We start from the raw sequence: 21,777 nt of genomic DNA on the forward strand, positions 1-21,777 counted from the left end.
TTTTTTTTTTTTTTTTTTTTTTTTTTTTTTTTGTTTAACCGAAGATTCCGTCTAGTTGGCCGCCTTGCCGCCTCAATCGAAAGAAATATAGATAAATCAGGTGTACCCATGAAATTTAATGGCTCCGATGCAAAATTGGAGGAGTTTGCTTGTCTTTCCACTTTATAAATACAATTGATTTGGTCTTCATTTTCATCCCGCTTCCCAACATCCAGAAGGCGCGAGCTTCGAGACTGCGTTTCATGGCGGCCCCGCCCAGGGTGCTCACGGTGGCGCAAGATGGCTGTGCGGATTTCCGTACGGTTCAGGAAGCCATAGACGCGGTTCCATTCAGCAATACTTGCCGGACTGTGATCCGTGTGTCTCCTGGGATCTACAGGCAGCCTCTCTATGTGCCTAAGACCAAGAATTTCATCACCTTCGCGGGTTTGAACCCTGAGACTACCGTTCTCACTTGGGACAATACCGCCACCAAAATCAGCCACCACCAAGTCGGTTTCTGATACGATTTTATCATTTGATTTCTGGGTTTGCGTTTAATTTGAAGAATGATGTTCATGTGTTTCTCAATCTCTGTCTCTGGCCAGGCTTCTCGTGTCATTGGAACTGGGACTTTTGGTTGCGGGAGTACCATTGTGGAAGGGGAGGATTTCATTGCTGAGAATATCACATTTGAGAACTCTTCCCCTCAGGTACCCTTTTACTTTTACGACCTCTTTGATCATCTTATCTTGGATTGACCTAAGAGTTAAAACCCCTTTTTAGTTCATAGTTTGAGGTTGATTTTGAAATTGTAGAATGAGGATCTGTGTTTTTCTGATGAACTTCCTTAGCGTTTTGAAGTTGCTATTGTTTGTTTAGATACGTTGTGGGTTGTTTGTTTTGGACAGGGTGCTGGGCAAGCCGTGGCTATCAGAGTTACAGCAGATCGTTGTGCCTTTTACAATTGCAGGTTTCTCGGCTGGCAGGTATTCACAATCCTCTAATTCAGTTCGTTAGTGGGCAGTAAGTTCTAGAGGTCAAACAATATTTCTGGAAAATCCCTACCGTTTTTTTTCCTTCACCCCTCCATAAATCTGAATGGAAAAGGCCTTTTCCTTTCAGAACTTGTGGGTTGTTTGCGTGGATATTCAAGACACCATAATTATGGAAGTGCTTCGGTAAGAGTTAACTCCCAAGCTACTAAAGAGTGTCATCTTTAGATCCCACATTGTTGGAGAGGGGAACGAAACATTCCTTATAGTGTGGAAACCTTTCTAACAAATGCGTTTAGAAAACCTTGAGAAAACCTGAAATAAAGCAAAATGTGCTAGCATTTGGTATCAAGGAGGCTGAGCCCGAGGGGGTGGACACGAGGCAGCATGACAGCAAGGACACTTGGAGGGGTGAATTGCCATCTAGAACACAAGGACACTCTTAGCAGCTATATATAGTGTCCAACATATAGGGAAGTTGGCTCAATTGGTGAATTGCCATCTAGGACACAAGGACACTCTTAGCAGCTATATATAGTGTCCAACATATAGGGAAGTTGGCTCAATTGCTAACAAGCTTTCTTTGCTTTTGCAATCTGTAATACTGTTAGGATCTACAGTTTGATGTTGTTGTCGACATCCAATGGCTCTATCCTTTGGCTAGTTCAATCAGCCAACGATCACAGTAAATGGTTTTTCTGCACTTCTACAGCCTGCTATTGTTTCTTCTTCTATCATATTTTTGGATAATTTGATGCAGGATACTCTGTACCTACATTATGGAAAACAGTACTTGAAGGATTGCTATATCGAAGGAAGTGTGGACTTCATATTTGGCAACAGCACTGCTCTGTTGGAGCGTTGCCATATCCACTGCAAGTCGCATGGCTTTATTACTGCACAGAGCAGGAAATCCTCTCAAGAGACCACAGGTTATGTATTCTTGAGGTGTGTGATCACGGGCAGTGCCGGGACTTCGTACGTTCATCTCGGACGACCATGGGGACCGTTTGCAAGGGTGGTCTTTGCTTACACATATATGGATGCATGTATCAAACCAGCAGGCTGGGACAACTGGGGAAAAACTGAAAACGAGAGAACTGCTTGTTTTTATGAGTACAAGTACGTCGTTGTGTTTCATCGACATTGATTATATGATGAATGGGAACATTACCAAATGTGTAGATTACCTGATAGGGGAATTGTGTTTTTCGGTACAGGTGTTTTGGGCCAGGGAGTTGCTCGATGAGAAGGGTGTGTTGGGCAAGAGAATTAGTAGATGAAGAAGCTGATGAGTTCATTCTGCATCAATTTATCGATCCCGACGTCGAGAGGCCTTGGCTATGCCGGAGGATGGCATTGAGGATACCCTTTTCTGCTTAAGAATGGCCGAGTGTTACAAAGGTTTGGAAGTAATCCACCAGTTGAAAAGTAGTGTCTAAATGTTGAACATTCATATCCTTCTTGTAGCCTCAGATTGTGAATTTTGGCCATGTATTGACCTCTTTTTCATATTACTGTCCTATCTTTATATATATTTTTTCAGACATTATATTTTAATCTCAGTGTTAAAAGGGTTTCACATCTGGTGTGTTTAGTTTTTCAATATTTAGCTTGAATTTTGAAAGTAGATTAAAAAAAAAAAGAAAAAAAAGGAAAAACCCACCTAAAAGGAGGAGTACAGGATGAACTAAGACCAAGACCGCATCTAAATGAGAACCGAGAATAAGATAGTTAAGAAAGGCTTAAGATAATTTAACGTTACTATCTATACCATAAGATAGTTAAGAAAGGCTTAAGATAATTTAAAGTTACTATCTATACCATAACTTCCTTTTCGGTGGTTCGATCATGGTTGAACCTACTTTATTTGATGCAATTCTAGGTTGGGTTACTTGATCATGGTTGAACCTACTTTATTTGAAGCAATTCTAGGTTGGGTTACTTTATTTGGAGCAATTCTGGGTTGAGTGGCGTACTTTATTTGAAGCAATTCTATGTTGGGGGGCGTGCTTTATTTGAAGCAATTCTATGTTAGGTATTTGAAGCAATTCTATATTAGGTATTTGAAGCAATTCTATGTTGGTTGGTGGCCTCCCATAAATTTTTCTAGAATGTATATGAGTGAGGAAACCATGCTAGATTTGGTGGCCTCCCATAAATTTTTCTAGAATGTATGCGAGTTGGTCTATGAAGATAATCTTCACTCTTAAGAAGCAATGATATAAATGGGTTCTTCACTCTTAAGAAGGAATGATATAATATAAATGAGTTGAATCGCAATGATATAAATGCAATGATATACAACTCAGATACAACTAACTCTAGTGGAGGCATAAGCTTAAATTTACCTTTTCAGATTGAAGGAAATATTCTTCCTTAGTAGTATTCTTTTTAGTAGTGAACAATATGTATATTTTTTTTTAGAGGAATTTATAGATAGAAATTAAAGGAAAAAGGAAAATGAAATCCATTTTTCTCTTCATGAAGGTTTGGTAGATGACACTCAACAATAAGATCCAACTAATAAGCCAAAAAGGTAGAAAACCATTTGAGCAAGTAAACAAATGATCAAGGATTCTCAATTTAAGCTCTCAAAGTAAACAAATTCGATACCCCATAGGACATTACACAGTGTATACAAAGCGTTGGGCAAACCTTACATCATTAATATTGTTTTTGAACACTTGCCAATCTTACAGAAGACTAAGATGCAGGCAACAAAGAATTAACCATAACATAATTCACGTGCAAACTCACAATAGACAAAGAAAAATACATAGAACATTAACTCATGTTCCAACAACACTCAAAGTTGACAAACCCAAATGAAGAGGGGGATGATAACCTTGCTATTTAGAAAGTTTGAAGTACAGTATCATGATGATGGCCAAGACAAGAACAACAATTATGGATGTAACAATCCATTTGTTCTTGTTCATCCTTCTTGACATGTTGGTTAATATTCTCTTACTCTTGCCAATATTGTCATCCACTCCGTGAAGCTGCAAAAGGTGGAATTTTCAAATAAAAACTACAGGCGTAGACACCTCCAAAAGCAATACAATTATAGAAGAAACATTTGACTAGAGAGATTGAAGGGTTTGATAGAGGCAGCCGTGAATAGCTGATTAATAATTATCAAAGCAACAGTATGACGGAACTATCACAATGCTCCTACGGCATTATTTACTCCTATATGATGACCCAGATAACATGAAAAGTAAAATCCCATACCGTATTGTGAGCATGTAAGAGAGACTGACGCTGTGAGTGCAAATCTTGGAGAATTGAAACTCCAAGTTCTTCTGTTTCTAGCATGGTTCTTCGACTTTCCTTAATTCTATCACTTGACTTACCTAGCCTCTCTGTTGTGGTCATTAATCTCGTTCTTTGGTCAGCCGATGCCTATAGGAAATGGCAACCAGGCATGAGTCATAGCTAATACACAATTACAAAGGATAAGAGACCATACTCCAGCACTTATAATAGACCTTCAATTCAAAAGATTTAGATGATTCTCTGGCAATGGCAGTGATGGAGAAAATAGGTTATTTCAAATCAAACTATATGGGACAACGACAATCCAAAACAATTAGAGAACCAGTGGATACAGACATACCGTCAGTGTATCAGCCATTCCTGATTCCAGCAACTCATCTCTGGTGGCTGCATTTAAGTTTCCAGATTCGATGCGTTTAACTTCACTTTTCAAATTGTTGAGGTCAGATTTGTACTCTCTTAATTTAGCTAGAAGGATAGCCTTAACATTAGGCGGCAAACTTCTGGCCTCAAGATCCATTTTCCGAATCTAGAAGTCATGAAGTATATAACATTAACATTGCATGATAAAATTTGAAGGCATTTTTCTCAACAATGACAAGTCAACTAGGTACCAGAGCTTCTGCTTCATCAATTCCAGACTTTACTTCAGAAACCCTTTGCTTCTTTTGCTCTACAGGTATGATATATTCATGTAGCAAAGCAAATACATCAGTCTAATTTTTCTCTAATACTAAACAAAATAACATAAAAAGAAGCTTCGATTTATAAGCACTGAATTATAATTCATGGTTGCTAAGAAAAGATTATGGAGAATCTAAAGCTAGATTCTTGGAATGAACCACTTCATCTCCTCACAGTAAGAGTACCCTTCATTGTAGTATCAAATAATCTACAAGGGGGGCTCCACACAATTAGCTCATCAATGACAGAGACAGAGATTTCTAAGCAGCTGTAACATAAAACAATCTTTGTCCAAGAAGATATTTACGCTTGATACGCACTTTTTTTCCCCCAAAAAGAAAGCACATGAAAGTTATCGCTTTTCCATAAGTTTTGGAAGGGCTGAACAGGGGGCCATCACAACAGGGAATGGATTTATAATATTACTTTTATGGTCTAGAATAGAACCAACCATATGTTTGATTTGTCCACAATAATCATATTGAAACTCATCTACTGAAAAATATTTTACGTGTAAAATTAGTTCGCATCCTACAATAGTCCTGAAATTCTCCTAAATCAATGATCATAAATTGAATGTAAATAATAGTCATCGCACAAAAAGATTTAAGAAAATTAGGTTAGATAGTGCTTATGGGATATCATACATACTATTATCAAAGAACCTTGAGAGATTTTGGGTTTCTTCCTACTCTGAATGAGAGATATGCAAATCGAAGATTAGCCATTAAACAAAAGATTCTTTACTTCCATTATAAAAATAACGATCATTAACGTGTAATGAAAATGCACCCTACGAAGTGGGCTCTTTTACATCTTCTTTCAGAACTTTTTCCCAATTCAAGAATGAACAAAGGAATCATAAAGAGTGAGGGATTATCATAGTAGTAGAGCTTACGATTGATCCAGATTTTAACAATTTGTACAAGTGCCTTTTCCTATCTAAGCCAATGAAAAGTAATTCGCTCATTAATTAAGAAGACCACATTAAAATTTCACCAAGTTTTGACCTCAAAATCGGTTATAATTCAACATCGCAATTACGCAAAGCAACAAACAAATATCTAACAGAAAATTTTCAGTTTAAGTTTCGGGTGGAACCTGAAAAAAGAACCACAAATGGAAACCAAAATTCACAAATCAGAAGGTGGAAATACCTCCATTTAGGGCACTAGCCGAAGTGCACTTTCTTGAAAGGTTCGCCGAGAGCTCGCAGTATTGGCGTTCATACCCTTCAAATACCTCACTCATCGTGCCCAAACCTTCAAAATCAAATCGGCCAAATCAGCGAATCAGCAATCACTCGCATAACAGATCGAAGCCAATCAAACAAGATTCCTCGTAACAATTTGGCAGAAAAAGATGAAACCGAGACTTCAATTTTATTATATGAAGAAAAGCATTCCGATCAACATGTACGGCCCCAAATTCTGGAAAAGACTCTGAGAATTAGAGATCAATCGATAGCTTACCCAATTTGATCAGAGATGGCGAAGCCCAAAGGAGAGAATCGTAGAACGAGAAAATCGGTGGCCAAGCGAAGAGGAATACCTGCGGACGCCCGCCACAAGGCACCAAGCTTTGGTGTTGACAAACGAAGGCTTGCTTCGATGGCCAACGGCGTCTCGAGTAATTAGGAGTTTAGCCACTCAAGTATATAATTGATTCATCTCTAATTTTATTATTTATTATTTATTATTATAATTAACCACCCTATAAATTGTTTCTATTTAATCCTTAAATTTTAATAGATTAAAAAACGTCCAAACTTTACAAATATATAATATATCTCCCAAACTTTTGCATTTGCATTCAATAAAATATTTTAAAATTATTAATCCTAATTTTACGTCTAATACATCCACAAGAACCGAGTAATTATAAAATAAAAAATTTAGGAGTACATTTTAAAGTGTCTGAGATTAAATAAGTATAAAGTTAATTTTGAAAAACTAGACTTATAATTTAACCTTATCATTATTGAATTTGATAAAAAGGTTATATATTTTTATCATACATTTTTATTATAACAGTCTCGATAGTCAAATGTCTACTAAAAAAAAGTTTCTACACTCTTTATAAGTAGAATTCTTGTTTGTATTTGGACACAACAATAATTACGGTTCCAGTCAAAGTTTTTGAGCATCCAATTAGTGAGTTAAATCTTGCATTAAACCAATGTTTATCGAAGTTAACGTGTACGCGAATGCTCGCTTCCTTACTTCAATCCGAGGATCCTCGATATGTTGATCCTCTATCAACTCGTGATATTCTTTCAGTATGTTCTTGGTTAAAGTGATATATATCTTCCAAGCAACAAAGTTAGGGCTATCGAGTTGAGTTTCTTTACACATTGCAGCTTTGTTGGGATCTTGGACGGTGGTCGGGTCCACTTCGAGAATGACTGTAATTATAGTCTATATATCATATAACCTAATTAACTAAGCAAAGATGACATCGCATTGGGAAGAAGGTAAGATAGAGATTCCATAAGCTGTGCAATAACAAGAAGCATTCACAAAAGCTGCAGCAGCTGCAACTAAAGATTCATGTAGTAGTCCTTTGTCATGAAACAATGTTTTCTTCTACACAATGTAATCCATACAACTTCAAATCCTACATAAAAACCTTGATCCACACAGTTAATCATGGATAAATCTCACTCGAAGTGTGTGCAAGAGCATTAAGTTTTTTACTTTAGCTACAGGACTTGTCAAGTAAATGAGCTAAAGCTACATCATTAATCGTTTTTCTAACCCTAAACAGCCTATGAAAGAGGAACAAGAGATGAATACATTACAAACTCAAGAGACGTGATTCTGTACAAACCATTTTCTTACTTTATATGATAGTTTTACGTTGAAAGAGAGATGAGACAAGCATACACCACCGCGATATGAACACCTAGTAATCGGGAATCGATGCGAAGCGATATCCATTAGCACCCCTCCATGCATAATATGCAATCCTAGTCTCATAAAAGCCTGCATCAACAAAGCAAAAGAGGCTTAGATTATCCAACTTCTGGGACAGGATGAGTCAACAGTAATTCTGCTGATGTCCTATTCAATAATAACAAAACTTTGATTTACACTCCGTTGTAGATTTCTTAATACATTCATTGTGTAAAGGAAAAGAAGAAAATAAGTAAGATTCAAAATTCTAAGAACATTAAGTTTGATAGCACAAAACTATGAACTAATACTCAACGTGAAAAGTGGTTCACATATGAGAAGTCTATTGGTACAAACTTGCTTTGTGGAGATTTAATAAACTTTCAAGCTTCCTATTAAAGAAACACTGACAATTTCTTGGTAAAATCTTCTCCCACCATTGACAGTGCCAATGGAAGTGTATTAATTCCTTTGGCAGGAATTGCCCTGTTTCTATTTTCACTCATTATTCTACATGATCATGACACCATTGGATTGCATCTTCTTATTTGACAGTTGAACAAACCAAACTATCGCTATCTACAGGTCAATGAAGAGGCATATACACCGAAGTCGTATCGAATAATTTTAGACACGAACGAAAGCCAAATGAGTACACACTTCGCATACAATGTAAATCAACGATGAAGAAATGTATTCAAGAAAATATGAAACAGAAAATTTGATGAATACCTGGGAGGAAGGTGAGAAACCCCAACGCTAAAAGACCATAAGCTTGTGATTTCTCTCCTGCCATATGACCAGTCAATACGAAGTACGAAAGAAAGAGAAGAAATGATCCAAGAAATAACAGGAATATAGCAAGAGCGATGGATTTCCACGGGATCTTGTCAAAAGCTTTTGGAGTATAGTAAAAGCGAGGGTCAAATTGATTTCCATCTAAATCGATATCGTTATCATCAGTAGAAAGGGAGCTGTAACGAACATTCCGTCTCGAAGCCATGACAGGAAATATCAAGAATGCAGTCTTCAAAATTCAACACAATGGAGCCACCTTTGAAATCAAGAATCAAATACATTAAGAAGATATCAAGAGGAGGATGAAAATTACACCTACATTATGGAGTGTTACTAAATTTTCTTTCTTAGAACTCATGTAAAACAACAGGATCATTAAAACCAACTATACTTCTACCATTTACTCAAGAACATAAATCAAACTAAAGTTTTTACTAAAACCTCAAGATGTCAACTCACCAAATAGAAAAAACACTACAAATCCAAGAAGTGAAAGAACTCTAAGCTTATACATATAAAATCAAACAACATGTCTTTTTACAAAGATTCAACCAAATGAAAGAATAAAACTAGCCACCGAAGTCTAAACAAAATAACAAAAAAAAAAACCCAACTGAATTACCTCCCCTAATCAAACTTAACTAATTTCTACTTGAAATAACCAGAAATTCAAATGAGAATCTTTCAACTCCATTAATGAGAAAGAGAAGAGATCTGAGTTGACAGATGGGCTACAATCTCCTTCTTTACCCCCTTGTTTTCTTTTATTTCTCTTCCAAGAGAAGAATAATGTTAACAACTTCAATCCTACGCAACTAATTTCAACGCAGCAAACAAAAAGAACATACATAAAAATTTAAAATCTAACAAACTTCCATATAATCAGCGATTGAAGCCATTAAAAGTGTCCATTGAATTCCACAATCCAGACAAAAAAATAGGAGAATCTACCTGGAACAAAAAATAGAATCAGACACAACAGAAGAAGATGATGCAGAATGGATCGTAAAATCTCAGAAACTCCGTCAAGTAGAAGATTCTTAAAATCTCACCGGAAGCTGAAGGTCCAGAAAGTCGTCGTCGTCGTCGCGTCCTTGATTCAATAGCGAAGGAGATGTGTTTGACAAAATAAAAATGAAATAAAATAAAATAAAAAACGGTGGAGATTGACTGCCTTCTGGATATTGGACTTCGAGTTGGGCCAGGCTTTCTAGAATCATTGGGCCAGGCCTTCTAGAATCATCGGGCCTTCAAAATTTGGTACATTTTTTTATTTTTATTTTTTATTTTAACTTTCTGCAAATATTAGGTTTCTATTCTTACAAACATTTTAAATATCACATTAATTTAGCTGTGAAATTGTAATTTTATTAAAATTTAAACGAAATTTGGGATCTTTTGTCCTATAAAATTTAAAATTAAATCAAACCAATTAATTTGGTTAAAATATGTTATTGGTATAAAAAAATTTAATTGCAATTAAATGGATAATCAAGCCATTATTGGAAAGACTGATTATTAGATTTAGTGCATCCATGAATAAAATATTAATTAAATTCTCTAAACCCTAGAAATTGATTAATTTAAAAATAAAATATTAATTAAATTCTCTAAACCCTAGAAATTGATTAATTTAAATACACCAATGGTTGTTTGCAAAGCGTTTCAATTTCCTAGGAAGTTTCATTGAATATGCTAAAACTATTTAATTATTATAATTATAATTTGGTGAAAGAATATAGTTTTATTTGCATCATCTCTTTCTTTTTTATATTCTCTCTGTTTGTTCAATGCATCTTTAATTTAAGCGAGGAAGCGCTCATAAATATCTCGAACGAAAACCCTAAGTCACGTAAGACAAAAAAAAGAAAAAAAAAATCATCAGACCGAACGATCTAACAAATCACATGGAGGGGCACAAGGTGGTATCATAGACACAAAACGTTACGCTCCTTGGAATGTGATAGATAACAACACACCAAGTTACTCACTGAACCTTTCCCCACACGCGATTGGTTGCACTAAAATGACAAAATTAATCAAGCTTCTCGTGTGTCGGCTAATTAAAAGGTTTGTCATGAGAGTATACACTCAAAGTAGACGATATTATGTCATTATAAATAATTATTTTATTTATTAATTTATTTAAAAGGAAATAAAAAAGAGAGGAGAGGAATACAGCTATATTGAAGTTGGATATTTGGCTTATTTTGATAATGAAGCATTACCGTATCTTTTATTTCACTCTATTTTTGTTTGTTTATTATTATTATTATTATATTTTTGGGTTTGTTGGGCCATTCCCCATATAATGTGTTTCATTTGAACCAATTTTAAATAATAATATACATTAAAATAAATAAACAAAAACTCAAAATAATAACAGATAAAAAATTATTAAAATAAAAAATTATTGAAGATTTTTTTTTCATTTATATTAGAAATAGTTTTGATTTAGAATATAAATTAATAAATATAAATACAAGACAGCCAACCATATTAAATACCATCCTATTTTTATTTATTTTTTAAAATACTCTAATTAAGACCTTAATCCCTGGTAGATATGATATCAAATAGTGACTTTAGAAAATTAATAATTGCATTAATAACTATTTATTATTAATTATTCAATAATTCGGTATAACAGCATGGTTATAATTAATTAAGAATTCAATTAAAAACCTACTTTTGTGCCAAACAAATCTATAATTAATATTTATTTTTTAAAAAATGTGAAAATTTTAAATTTAAATATTTAGAAATATGATAAATAATAAAAAATACAGGGCGCGAAGGACTGAAAAATTAATTCCATGGGAGACGAGTTGTGAAGCTGGAAGAGACGACAGCGAACCCTTCTTTCTCTGTCTGATTCTGTGCCTAAGAATTCAGAGACAAAAAAACGAACCTAAATTGGAGGAGAAAGAAAATGCGAAGACGAACAATTAGAAACTTCTCAATCCCTTTTATTATGCGTCTCACGTTCTATTGTATTTAACTCTTATCTCTCTCCGTTTCTTTCTTTTCCTTATTCGTTTCTTTCTCTGTTGACGATTCTGTTTCATAATTTCTAGGAAGAATCGTCATCTGGGTATTTTATTGCACCTCGATCCGGGTTCTTTTCGCATTCACCCACCAACCCTCTCCCTTCCTCTCTGTCTTTCTTTTTGTTTCTGGATAGCAGAGAAAGGGAGCTAAATCCACCGAGATCTCGCCGGCATCGAGGAATCGTTTTTGGAATTTTATCTCTCTGACCCTTTATCAGTTCTGGTTTGTTCCTGCATTTTCTTTATGTTTTGTTCAAATGCCCTTTGTTCGTCGAATGTTCTTGTTCATGTTTTTCATCGTTCTGTTTCGTTTAAGTGCTGAATCAATAGTTTTTTGGTTTTGTTGTTAATCGCTGTCATCATCGTCAGAAGCAGTAAAACACAATTGGGTTTTGTTTTCTTCTGTGGAATGACTCTGTTTTTTCTGACTTTTCTGTAGTTTTTACTCATGAAACATCATGCCCTTCAATTCTTTTAAGTGGACCCTCTGACCTTCTCTCTTAAAATTCCTTTTCTATTTCTTTGTTCTTTTGTTTTTGGGCTCTCTCTTTCGAGAAGGAAAGCAATGTGGAAACTTCAAAGTTCTCTGATTATTCAACTTTTCCACCCAGCTGCTAGAATTTGTATGCGTGTTCTTTTCTTTTTTCATGTACATTAGGAAATTTCTTCTTCTCAACCAGTTTATGCACATTTAATGATTTGAATCTGTCTTGCATCCTTGTGTTCTTTTGGAGATATAACTTCTGGGTTGTGAGCAACTCTTCACGTTCATGACAGAATCCAACATATGCAATAAAATTGTAGAGTCCATTGCAGTCAGAGACCTGAGTTATCTGATTGTTTATTTCCAGGTATTTTATGAGGTGAATTGAACTTGTTGCGATCCTTTTTCTGTATTGGAACCATTGCTCCTTTTGTTGCTTAGAAGGCTATCATGGGAGGCTGTGTATCAACACACTCAGAAAAGATCAGAAGTCGGAAGAATGTGCATCATCAGTTTAGAAAATATGGTAGAAAGATTACCAATACTATCCCCAAAGCTATCATAAAAAGAAAGAGCAATGCTGGAAATAGGGTCATTGATTATGCTGTCAGTGAGTTTGTTCATATGGATCTTGAGAGTGGTGCAACCACTACTTGTAGAAGATCAGAAGTTTCTAATTCAACATTCCACCTCACTCAGCTGCAATGGCTCCACAGCCAGTATGATGCAAGCGGTATGCCCCCTCCATTGTATTCTGTCGTTGAGGTCCCTGATAGGATCTCATTAATGCATCTAACAAGTGATTGATATTTGATCTATAGTTTCTTTTGAACTGTTGTTTGCTCTGTTCTTGAACTATCCAGCATTTTGATCTCTTGGATATAAAGAGCCAAGAAATTTAACTGTGCAGTATATCAATCAACAAATATTCTCTGTTTATGCTTCATTTTCTTGATCATATGGTCTAAAATGAAGCCCATGTTTGACTCGCTATTGTTTTGTCTAAAGTCAAATACAGACAATTTATCTCAAACACTTGAGGAACAATGTTAATAGAATTTTCAAATGTTGTGTTTCAGCAAGTGGCCAAGATGAAGCTTGGTTTGACTCTGTCAGTGTTCTGGAGTCCGACTCAGACGATGAATTCAGTAGTTTGCATGGAGGTAATACGAACTAGTGTATCAGAATCCTTTGGCTACTGAAAATATTTTACAACCACTCGAAGTCTTGTGTGTTTAAATGGGCTGGTTAGATCTTATTTTTAAGCAGACTCAGTTTTGAGTATTGATTGTTTGGTCTTTTGTTCTTTGCAGATGGTTTTCCATCTGTGGGAAACGCAATCGGGAACATCTCGAGTGGCCAAGTGGTTCAATACGAAAGATCGTCACGCTTTCTGGAAAATAAGTGCAAATATGAAGAATACCATGAAAGCTATCTGAAAATAGAGGGGGGAAAACCAGAAAGTATCAAGAACAAGGATGAATATGGATTTGGTCTGATGAGTAGCCAAGGTAATGAAATTTCCAGCAAGAAGAGTTCGATGTTAGATCATTCTTATGGCAGCTTGACGGGTCTAAAAGACGACTGGCATTGTTCCGTAGAGAAGAATCAAGAGACTATTATTAAGTCTGCCTTTCCACATATGATTCCTTCTATAAGTTTCAATGAGAAGATTCTGAATCCTCAGGCTTCTCAGGGACACAAAAAGCAGTCGGCCGTTTTCAGGCTTTCGTTTAAGAGACGCTCATGTGATGGAGAAGAAACCATAGAAAGATGTAAGTTTAAGAAATTACATATCAAATATTACATGATCAACATGCCCTACAGTTGAAGACCTCGTGCATACGTTTCTTCACACGAGGTTTGTAATTACAACGTGTCTAATTTTCGTTATGCAACAGGCCAATCAAAGAAGTATCTATACCATCCAAGAGCTGGACATATACCATGTTTTTCAGGAGAGAAACCACCCCCAGGAAGCTGGTCCGAAATTCCGCCCTCAACGTTCAAACTCCGTGGTGAAAGCTACTTCAAGTATGCAATTCTTTTTACTCGATATCAACCTCGACCATGCCTGGATTTTGTCTGTGCTTATTTATTTGTTATTTACATGTAGAGATAAGAAGAAATACCCTGCTCCAAACATCAGTCCTTATGTTCCAATTGGCGTTGATTTATATATGTGTTCCAAGAAAATCAATCACATTGCTCAACACCTGGATCTCCCTTTGGTAAAATCTGATGCAAAGGTGCCTCCACTACTCATATTAAACATTCAGGTAACGTTTCTGTGGGTTAGTTCTTGGTTCCATTCTTCTATTGCTTCTTTAGGCATTTAAAAGTCTTGTTTTGTTGCAGTTGCCTACTTATCCAGCTGCAATGTTCTTGGGTGATAGTGATGGGGAAGGAATGAGTCTTGTTTTGTATTTCAAAGTTTCTGAGAAGTTTGATGAGGAGATATCTCTTCATTATCAGGAAAGTATCAAGGTACTCACCAAATGCAATTTAGTATGCTTTGAGCTTTTCAATCTTCATAATCTTAGTGTGCTCCCCATTCAACATGGGTTTCCAATATATCTGTTAGTGAAATAGGGATTGATTGAATGATTGATGAGAAGATTGAATTATGAAGAGCAAGAATGCTCCATATTTATACAGAGAATACCAAAGATATTCAGAAAATCTACCTAAAAATCTGGAGAAAATCTGGTAACAAACCAGTAAACAAATCAAAATAAAATCTAATCAAATCAAAACTAAATCAAATAAAAAACTAGATCTAACTCCTAACTGAGATTTAATTAGATACTAACTGACAGCAATCTAAACAAATACATGATCTTTAACAATATCTTACAGCACAAATACATGATCTTTAACAATATCTTACAGCACAGATGTTCTTTGCTTATTCTACAGAAATTGGTTGATGATGAGATGGAAAAAACCAAAGGATTTACGAAAGATTCTACTGTTCCATTCAGGGAAAGGCTAAAGATTATGGCAGGGGTGGTTAATCCAGAGGATCTCCATTTGAGCTCCACTGAACGGAAGCTCGTTAGTGCTTATAACGAAAAACCTGTCCTTTCACGCCCTCAACATAATTTTTACAAGGTATATATTTAGAAACATTAGATCAAATGACCTTTGAATTTTCGGATTCCGTTTAAGAGTTAGAACAATGGATGAAGAAACCTTTAGTGTTCAAGTTTTGATCGTTCCATTCGTTTATTTGATAGAGGTCACATGTGTCGGTTTACTTGAGTGTTGTGAGATCCCAAACAAAGCATTCCTTATAAGAATGTGGAAACCTCTCCCTAGTGGATGTGTTTTAAAACCTTGAGGGGAAGCCCGAAAGGGAAAGCCCGAAGAGGACAATATCTGCTAGCGGTGGGGTTGGGCTGTTACAAATGGTATCAGAGCCAGACACCGGGCAGTGTGCCAGCAAGGACGCTGGATTGTGAGATCCCACATTGGTTGGAGAGAAGAATGAAGCATTCCTTATAAGGTGTGGAAACCTCTTCCTAGCATACGCGTTTTAAAACCTTTAGGGAAGCTTAGAAGGGAAAGTCAAAGAAGACAATATCTACTAGCGGTGGGCTTCTACAATTCATATTGCTGTTGGATTAGGATAAAAGAAAGGAAAGGGGAGAATGTAGTGCTTAACTTCCATATTTCTTATAGGTTACATAGAAGCATTTCTGACTTCAACCACTCTTCCACACTTGCAGGGCCAAGATTACTTCGAGATTGATCTAGACATTCATCGTTTCAGCTACATATCGAGAAAGGGACTTGAATCATTTCGAGAACGTTTAAAAAATGGAATACTTGATCTCGGTCTAACCATCCAGGTATATATTTGGCACCATTGCACTCTTTCTTCTTTCTGTTTTAGTTATCCTTTACCTTAGATACAAATATGCGGTTCATGTAAAAATGGGGCGCTTGGGTAAGTTTAGAAGCCATAAATGTTCATTTGGTGAGTCAAAGTGTTATTGTGAGATCCCACATCGGTTAGAGTGGAGAACGAAACATTTTTATAAGGGTGTGAAAACTTCTCCGTAGTAATGCGTTTTAAAATCGTGAGGTTGATGACAATACGTAATAGGTCAAAGTTGACAATATTTGCTAGCGGTAGACTTGGGTTGTTACAGATCTATGTTATCTCTGGAATCTTCTCTTCAAATCGAAAACAATTGCAGACTAGCAGTAGTATGTTCTTAAACGCTCTTCTTCTGTTAACAGGCACAAAAACCAGAAGAATTGCCAGAGAAAGTTCTGTGTTGTGTGAGGCTGAACAAGATTGATTTTATGGATCATGGACAGATACCCACATTAGTGACGACCCGTGAAGAAGACTGATACCGAGTGACCGACCCTATGGTACATTCCTCGATTTGGTACGACATGTCGTGACTCGAGCAGCTTAACGAAAGTAGCAGCCAGACAACGTGGTCCTACTATAATATAATCCAAAAAATCCTTCATTTTTTGTCCAACGAATCACTCTTCTTTCCAGCTCAGAGCTTCTACCTACCAACAAAGAAGCAAGCCTTCACTGGCAATGTCTCAATGCCCTGTTCCAAGCTTACAACCATTGGTTTGTATATGTTTATTTCGTCGTCATAGTAACAAAAGCCCACGAATCTGAGCGCCATGTTCATATGCGCATGGAGCTCAACTCGTTGAGGCATTAACAACCTTTCTCAAGTTCATGTGAATTTGTGCTTTTTTATCTTTTTTTTTTTTTTTTAATATAATTCAGATAAAAAGAATAAGAAAAATAATGGTAAAGTCCATCTACTATACATATTTGTGAATTTTTTTATTAACCTTCGTGTTTCGTGAGGATTGAATAGAGATTTTATGCATAAAATTCGAAGTTCAGATTTCGTACGAACATTAATTTTAATTAGATAATTTTTGTATCAATTTTTGGAGATGGAGGCAGATGATAAATATTATTTTGTAATTATGAATATAAAATATATTAAATATTTTAGATTTATATATTTACATAATTAATATTTATATTTGGATGTGTTCATGAATCAAGATTTTGTTATACCAATTTTGTATTTGAAAAATAAAATTAAGTAATTACGTATAAAATATTAAATAGCTTTCATAATTGTTTAATGTTTTTTTTTCATTAATATACAATTATATTTTAAATAATTTTAATTATTGATAATTAAAATAAGGATAATTAATTTAAAAATAGTTATGTATGATTAATTAATATTAATTAAGTTATATTTTTACTATTTATCTCCAATTACAATAATTCTACCTATTATATATTATAGAATAAATGTGGAATGAGTTTTAAAGTTTTTTTAAATATAAAAGAAAAATCGGGACGAGGACTAATAAGTAAATTAGAGAAAAGGTAAAGGGCAGAAATGGAATTTTGCGGATTAGGGTTTTTGGAGGTTGCCAATAAATGAAGAAGACGAAGATGGCTCAGAAGAAAGAAGCCCGAGGCCGAGCGCTTCCCTCTTGAGTTAGGGGTGGCGTGGTATTCCACAGGGAGAGGTTTTTGAAATTGTGGCGCACTCTCAGTGCGTTGGGCTTACATTATCACCTTCTGGTGGGGGCTTCCATGGCCGCTTTGCTGCCCTAGCTTTCGCAGTCAAAGCGAGGGGTTTCGCCCTACATTCAATTCATTTGCTTTGGATTTTTCTTTTCTTTTTCGAACTTCATTCTTACAGATTTCGCCCTACATTCAATTCATTCGCTTTCCTGATTCATCTGAGACGTAACTTGGATTTTTTTAGATATATGCATTTCCAAATTTGATTGCTTCTTTCTCTGTAAAATGTATATTTGTTTTTAATAGGCGGCGGAGAAGAATAAATTTGAATTGTTATTATATATGTATATGTTTTCGGGTTTCATTCAAAGGATACGAAGGATGCAGGGAAGTTAAAATCACGTTTTCGAAAATTGATCAATTGCATCCGCCGGTATTTTCATTGAACTTGTTTGAATATCTCAAATAAATGTATGTATACTTGTAGAAGCTTCTTCTTTCCTGCTTCCTCGCGCTTGTTTTTGGTGTCGGGTTGCAAAACACCAATCTGGGCTCCGTGTGGACGCAGCTTTTGGAACTGCTGCTGCTAAGAATGGTTTTTATGTACGTCTATCATCTGACTATTGCACCGGATAATGCACGAATCATTCATCTGGAAACAAGAACAGAAGCTTTTTCAATTGTTGATTGGTAAGACAGATGAAAATAATAGTTCTTTGTAGAGGGTTGGAATCAGTATTCCCCCTAATTACCTCTTTCGAACCTGGATTTTCGAGCCACTCGTCGGATGTGGCTTTCATTTATTTGCAGGACTTCATCTATTCTATGGGGTTGTGTTGACAGAGGTCCTGGGATTTCAACGTGTGATTTCGTATCATCGCTGTCCTGTTCATTTACCGGATTGGTTGTGGCGTTTGGTTGTTGTTCCGGATAGAGTTCATTGGACATATCCAAGATTAATGGGTATGCTTCGGATGCTTCAAAAGGCTCGGTGAAATCATATTTTCTCCTTTGCTGCTTTCGAATATCATTATCCTGCGCGCTTGAATTGGCTGGAATGTCCGCATGGCCAATCTGTTTTTTTGTTGATTCTAAGGTAAAATTTGCAAAAGATGGATCCAGAGCACTTATTTGGCTCTTAAGACCATCTGATATTGTAGACGTAGCTTCCTCTTTTCGCTTCTTTACCCAAGCAAAGCCACTAGATGATGAGACGGGTATTGGGGCTGTGAATGCGCTATCTCCTCTTTGAGGTGCAGTCGCGGCCTGGGAAGTCATTGATGTTGCATCATATAGTGGCTTCTGCGGCTCTCTCTGGAAAACGTCGCCTTGTTCATTGGAAATATTGGCAGAATTACTGCCATTGTTCCGTCGAGAAGGTTGACTGTTTTCTTCTGCTTCCTGGGAGGAAAAATCTCCACAAACGTTGGAAAGGGAGGGAGTAATGTAAGAATTTAAAGTAATGTGGGAAGGGAGGAATGGTAAGGAAGGAGAAACCTCTTTTATTGGTACTTTATGGCTGTTGAATTCTGGGACATTTCTTCGGACTTTTTTAGGCCTTTGTGTTGCCCCTGTTTCTTTTGCTTTTGCATTAGCTCGCATCCTGCAAGTTTCCATAGGTATAGTTCTTCAGAACATATTGAAGATACTGGATTTTGGAGTCAAGTTAGTGAGACAGAGTGAAAGCTTCACCTTAGCGCATCTTCACGATTTTTGGCATCCATTTCTTTGTTCGGAGGATACTTGGGCAATGTCGATGGATCGCAAGCGAATGGCTTCGTTTTGAAATACTGGAAAGGAAGACGAACATAAGTCATTGTTTTAAACTGTGACAGGACACTGATATTTGTATGGTTGAATGTGAATGCAGGGGCAAGAGGTTACCTCAGACATGAGAGCAGATGAGGCGGTACCCCGCTTAGGAGGGTCGATGGCGAGAAGAGTTTCCAATAGGCTCACTGCGGATGGTGCAAAATCTTTGCACTTTTCGTTAAGGGAACTTTCATATGGATGTTGGGGTCTAAACATAGCTGCATGAGGGAGCTTTGTTTTTTTCCAGAACTCTTCAGGTGGAGAGCCGCAAAGTTTGAATATTTTGTGCAATTGTTCAACCTGTTTTGTAGTAGAGTTCCATTCATGTCAGATCAACAACAAACACTGAGCAACATCCAAAAAGACCAAGCCATCCATTACCTCTGTTCTTCCTTTAAGAAGGGGTTTCCCCAGGTGCAATTCTGCAAAGACACATCCTATGCTCCAAAGGTCCACCGTTAATCCATAATCTGTCGAACCCATCAGAAGCTCGGGAGGTCGATACCATAATGTCACCACTCGACTTGTTAGTGATTGCTTGTTTCTAGAGGTAATGATATTTGCCAATCCAAAATCTGCCAACTTTAGAATTCCTTCATTGTTTACCAAAATATTGGATGCTTTAATGTCCCTATGCATTATACCCCGAAGGTGGCAATGCTCAATTGCAGATAGAAGCTGTCTCATGTAACACTTTACCTGAAAAGAAAAAGCCCCAAGGGAAGATGAAATGGGAACGTTATTTCTTTTCTTATTAGAGCAAATGCTATTGCTAGTGCAAGTAAATCAGTAGACCAAATACCAACCTGTGCCTCACTGAACTCGATATCGGGACAAGACACTAACCCTGCAAGATCATGTTCCATGTATTCGAATACAAGGTAAATGCTGCTAGACATTTTGGAAGTAATCAGGCCTTCTAATTGCATGATGTTTGGGTGATCAAGCCTGCGTAAAATCATGATTTCTCTTGCCATGAACCTAATGCTCTCCGGTTGAAAATTATCGAAACGAACCTTCTTCAACGCAACCATCCTTCCTGTCTCAACTTCTCGAGCTCGGAACACGCTGCTGTATGTACCTTGTCCAATCTAATTCAAAAACAAACTCTTGATCTTTTCTGGGTACTTTGGAGTGAATGCAAAGAAGAACATGTAGAACATACAAGAAGATGCATTAAACAGATCATTGCATCGTGGTCGGTTAAACCGAGACCTCCGAAACATAGGAAGAACAGAATTTGAATATTCGTATGCTCATTGTATAGACAGAATCATAAATGATGATGTATCATTTTGGTGTCCGCATCAATGGTAGGACTTTTGAGGCAAAATTATAAATGACCCTCTTTAGCATTTTTAAATCCATCGTCGTACGAAATCATGATAGATTTGTTTCAATTATAAATGAGACAAACAAAGAGGAGCGACAAAAATGAAGAATGCTAACCTTTTCCAACTTCTCGAAGGAATCAGCTCGGAGAGGCACCCATCCCTGAATGGCCTCGCCGGCGGCACTACTGAGCCAGGAGGGCCAGCCGGCGGCAACCTGCTCGGCTTCGACGTAGCGTTGAGATGGCCCTGATCTGAGAGTACCCTTCTCCCCTTGGGAACTCCCTTTCTTGGATTTTTTGAGGTCTCGACCTCGATCCTCCGGTTTCTCCTCCCCTTTCTTCTCATGTTCGAGCGTCGTCACGGAATGAGTTTTGGACGAACGATCCATGGTCGCAGCAGAGCCATTCTTGGTGGTGGCGGTGGCGGTTGTGGTGGGGCGGTGGTTGTGAATGGGAGACGCCGCCGCCTTAGCTACCTGCTTGGAGCTAATGCAACCCATGAACCTCCAAATCCCGACAGCATCGATCAGAGGAGCGACACAAAGGCGATCGACCCCGATCGGGAAATGGGCTGAGCAAGGGAGGGAGGGGAAGTGGACCCCTACAGCGAAGAGCTGAAAAGGGTCTGCATTATCTGGGGGCGGAAGAAAAGAAGAAGGGAAAATGGCTTGAACCCATAAGAATTGGAAGCCATTTTTGGGTTAAGTTGTTGGCACTCCAATGACCCTGTGTTCCTCCTCTGGGACTGCGTTATGTGCGGAAGAATTGACGAAATAGTCTGTGTTGTTTTTGTGGGAAACGGCCCGAAAGCAGTGGAAGAGAGAAAGAGAAACATTCGTGGCTCCTAACTGCCTGCTTCTTCCCCTTGTTTCCTTTCACAAAACCGTTTTGAATTCCGGGTTTTCTTTCTATTTTCTGTTGCTTTCC

General features: G+C 37.0%; 5 protein-coding genes across 10 annotated transcripts; 2 read left to right on the plus strand and 3 right to left on the minus strand.

Moving 5' to 3' along the window:
* The first annotated feature begins 65 nt into the window (after nt 1-65).
* On the plus strand, nt 66-2,558 carry PME31 (pectin methylesterase 31). The gene is made up of 5 exons (XM_023695453.2): nt 66-491; nt 588-692; nt 891-968; nt 1,735-2,096; nt 2,195-2,558. Exons 1-5 carry the CDS (start codon nt 243-245, stop codon nt 2,355-2,357), a joined length of 957 nt encoding a protein of 318 aa, XP_023551221.2. The 5' UTR covers nt 66-242; the 3' UTR covers nt 2,358-2,558.
* Nucleotides 2,559-3,534: 976 nt separating this feature from the next.
* On the minus strand, nt 3,535-6,573 carry VTI13 (vesicle transport V-snare 13). The gene is made up of 6 exons (XM_023695493.2): nt 6,413-6,573; nt 6,098-6,202; nt 4,871-4,929; nt 4,597-4,785; nt 4,212-4,382; nt 3,535-3,979 (listed from the first exon to the last, which is right to left on the minus strand). Exons 2-6 carry the CDS (start codon nt 6,189-6,191, stop codon nt 3,827-3,829), a joined length of 666 nt encoding a protein of 221 aa, XP_023551261.2. The 5' UTR covers nt 6,192-6,202; nt 6,413-6,573; the 3' UTR covers nt 3,535-3,826.
* An 881-nt stretch (nt 6,574-7,454) lies between these two features.
* LOC111808018 (uncharacterized) lies at nt 7,455-9,789 on the minus strand. Of its 2 annotated transcripts, none has more exons than XM_023693777.2 (3): nt 9,685-9,789; nt 8,567-8,888; nt 7,455-7,924 (listed from the first exon to the last, which is right to left on the minus strand). In XM_023693777.2, the coding sequence occupies exons 2-3, from the start codon at nt 8,835-8,837 to the stop codon at nt 7,845-7,847; spliced, it is 351 nt and encodes a 116-aa protein (XP_023549545.2). In that variant the 5' UTR covers nt 8,838-8,888; nt 9,685-9,789; the 3' UTR covers nt 7,455-7,844. The 2 variants fall into 2 exon arrangements, with proteins under 2 accessions (XP_023549545.2, XP_023549544.2); XM_023693776.2 differs by having other exon boundaries at nt 9,584-9,772.
* Nucleotides 9,790-11,426: 1,637 nt separating this feature from the next.
* On the plus strand, nt 11,427-16,918 carry LOC111809071 (uncharacterized). 4 transcript variants are annotated; one of them, XM_023695405.2, is made up of 11 exons: nt 11,427-11,625; nt 11,710-11,905; nt 12,534-12,899; nt 13,246-13,329; nt 13,480-13,941; nt 14,068-14,200; nt 14,283-14,445; nt 14,525-14,653; nt 15,086-15,280; nt 15,898-16,020; nt 16,415-16,918. In XM_023695405.2, the coding sequence occupies exons 3-11, from the start codon at nt 12,617-12,619 to the stop codon at nt 16,529-16,531; spliced, it is 1,689 nt and encodes a 562-aa protein (XP_023551173.2). In that variant the 5' UTR covers nt 11,427-11,625; nt 11,710-11,905; nt 12,534-12,616; the 3' UTR covers nt 16,532-16,918. The 4 variants fall into 4 exon arrangements, with proteins under 4 accessions (XP_023551173.2, XP_023551172.2, XP_023551181.2 ...); XM_023695404.2 differs by having other exon boundaries at nt 11,427-11,905; XM_023695413.2 differs by having other exon boundaries at nt 11,427-11,905; nt 13,249-13,329.
* A 1,190-nt stretch (nt 16,919-18,108) lies between these two features.
* On the minus strand, nt 18,109-21,482 carry LOC111809072 (cyclin-dependent kinase C-2 C-like). 2 transcript variants are annotated; one of them, XM_087117109.1, is made up of 7 exons: nt 20,967-21,482; nt 20,324-20,608; nt 19,899-20,216; nt 19,590-19,817; nt 19,398-19,495; nt 19,203-19,308; nt 18,109-19,106 (listed from the first exon to the last, which is right to left on the minus strand). In XM_087117109.1, the coding sequence occupies exons 1-7, from the start codon at nt 21,348-21,350 to the stop codon at nt 18,450-18,452; spliced, it is 2,076 nt and encodes a 691-aa protein (XP_086973235.1). In that variant the 5' UTR covers nt 21,351-21,482; the 3' UTR covers nt 18,109-18,449. The 2 variants fall into 2 exon arrangements, with proteins under 2 accessions (XP_086973235.1, XP_023551182.2); XM_023695414.2 differs by having other exon boundaries at nt 18,109-18,357; nt 18,458-19,308; nt 20,967-21,481.
* Nucleotides 21,483-21,777: the final 295 nt, after the last annotated feature.

This window comes from Cucurbita pepo, chromosome 13, assembly GCF_057944985.1.
Source record: "Cucurbita pepo subsp. pepo isolate OVF chromosome 13, ASM5794498v1, whole genome shotgun sequence".
NCBI lineage: Eukaryota > Viridiplantae > Streptophyta > Magnoliopsida > Cucurbitales > Cucurbitaceae > Cucurbita > Cucurbita pepo.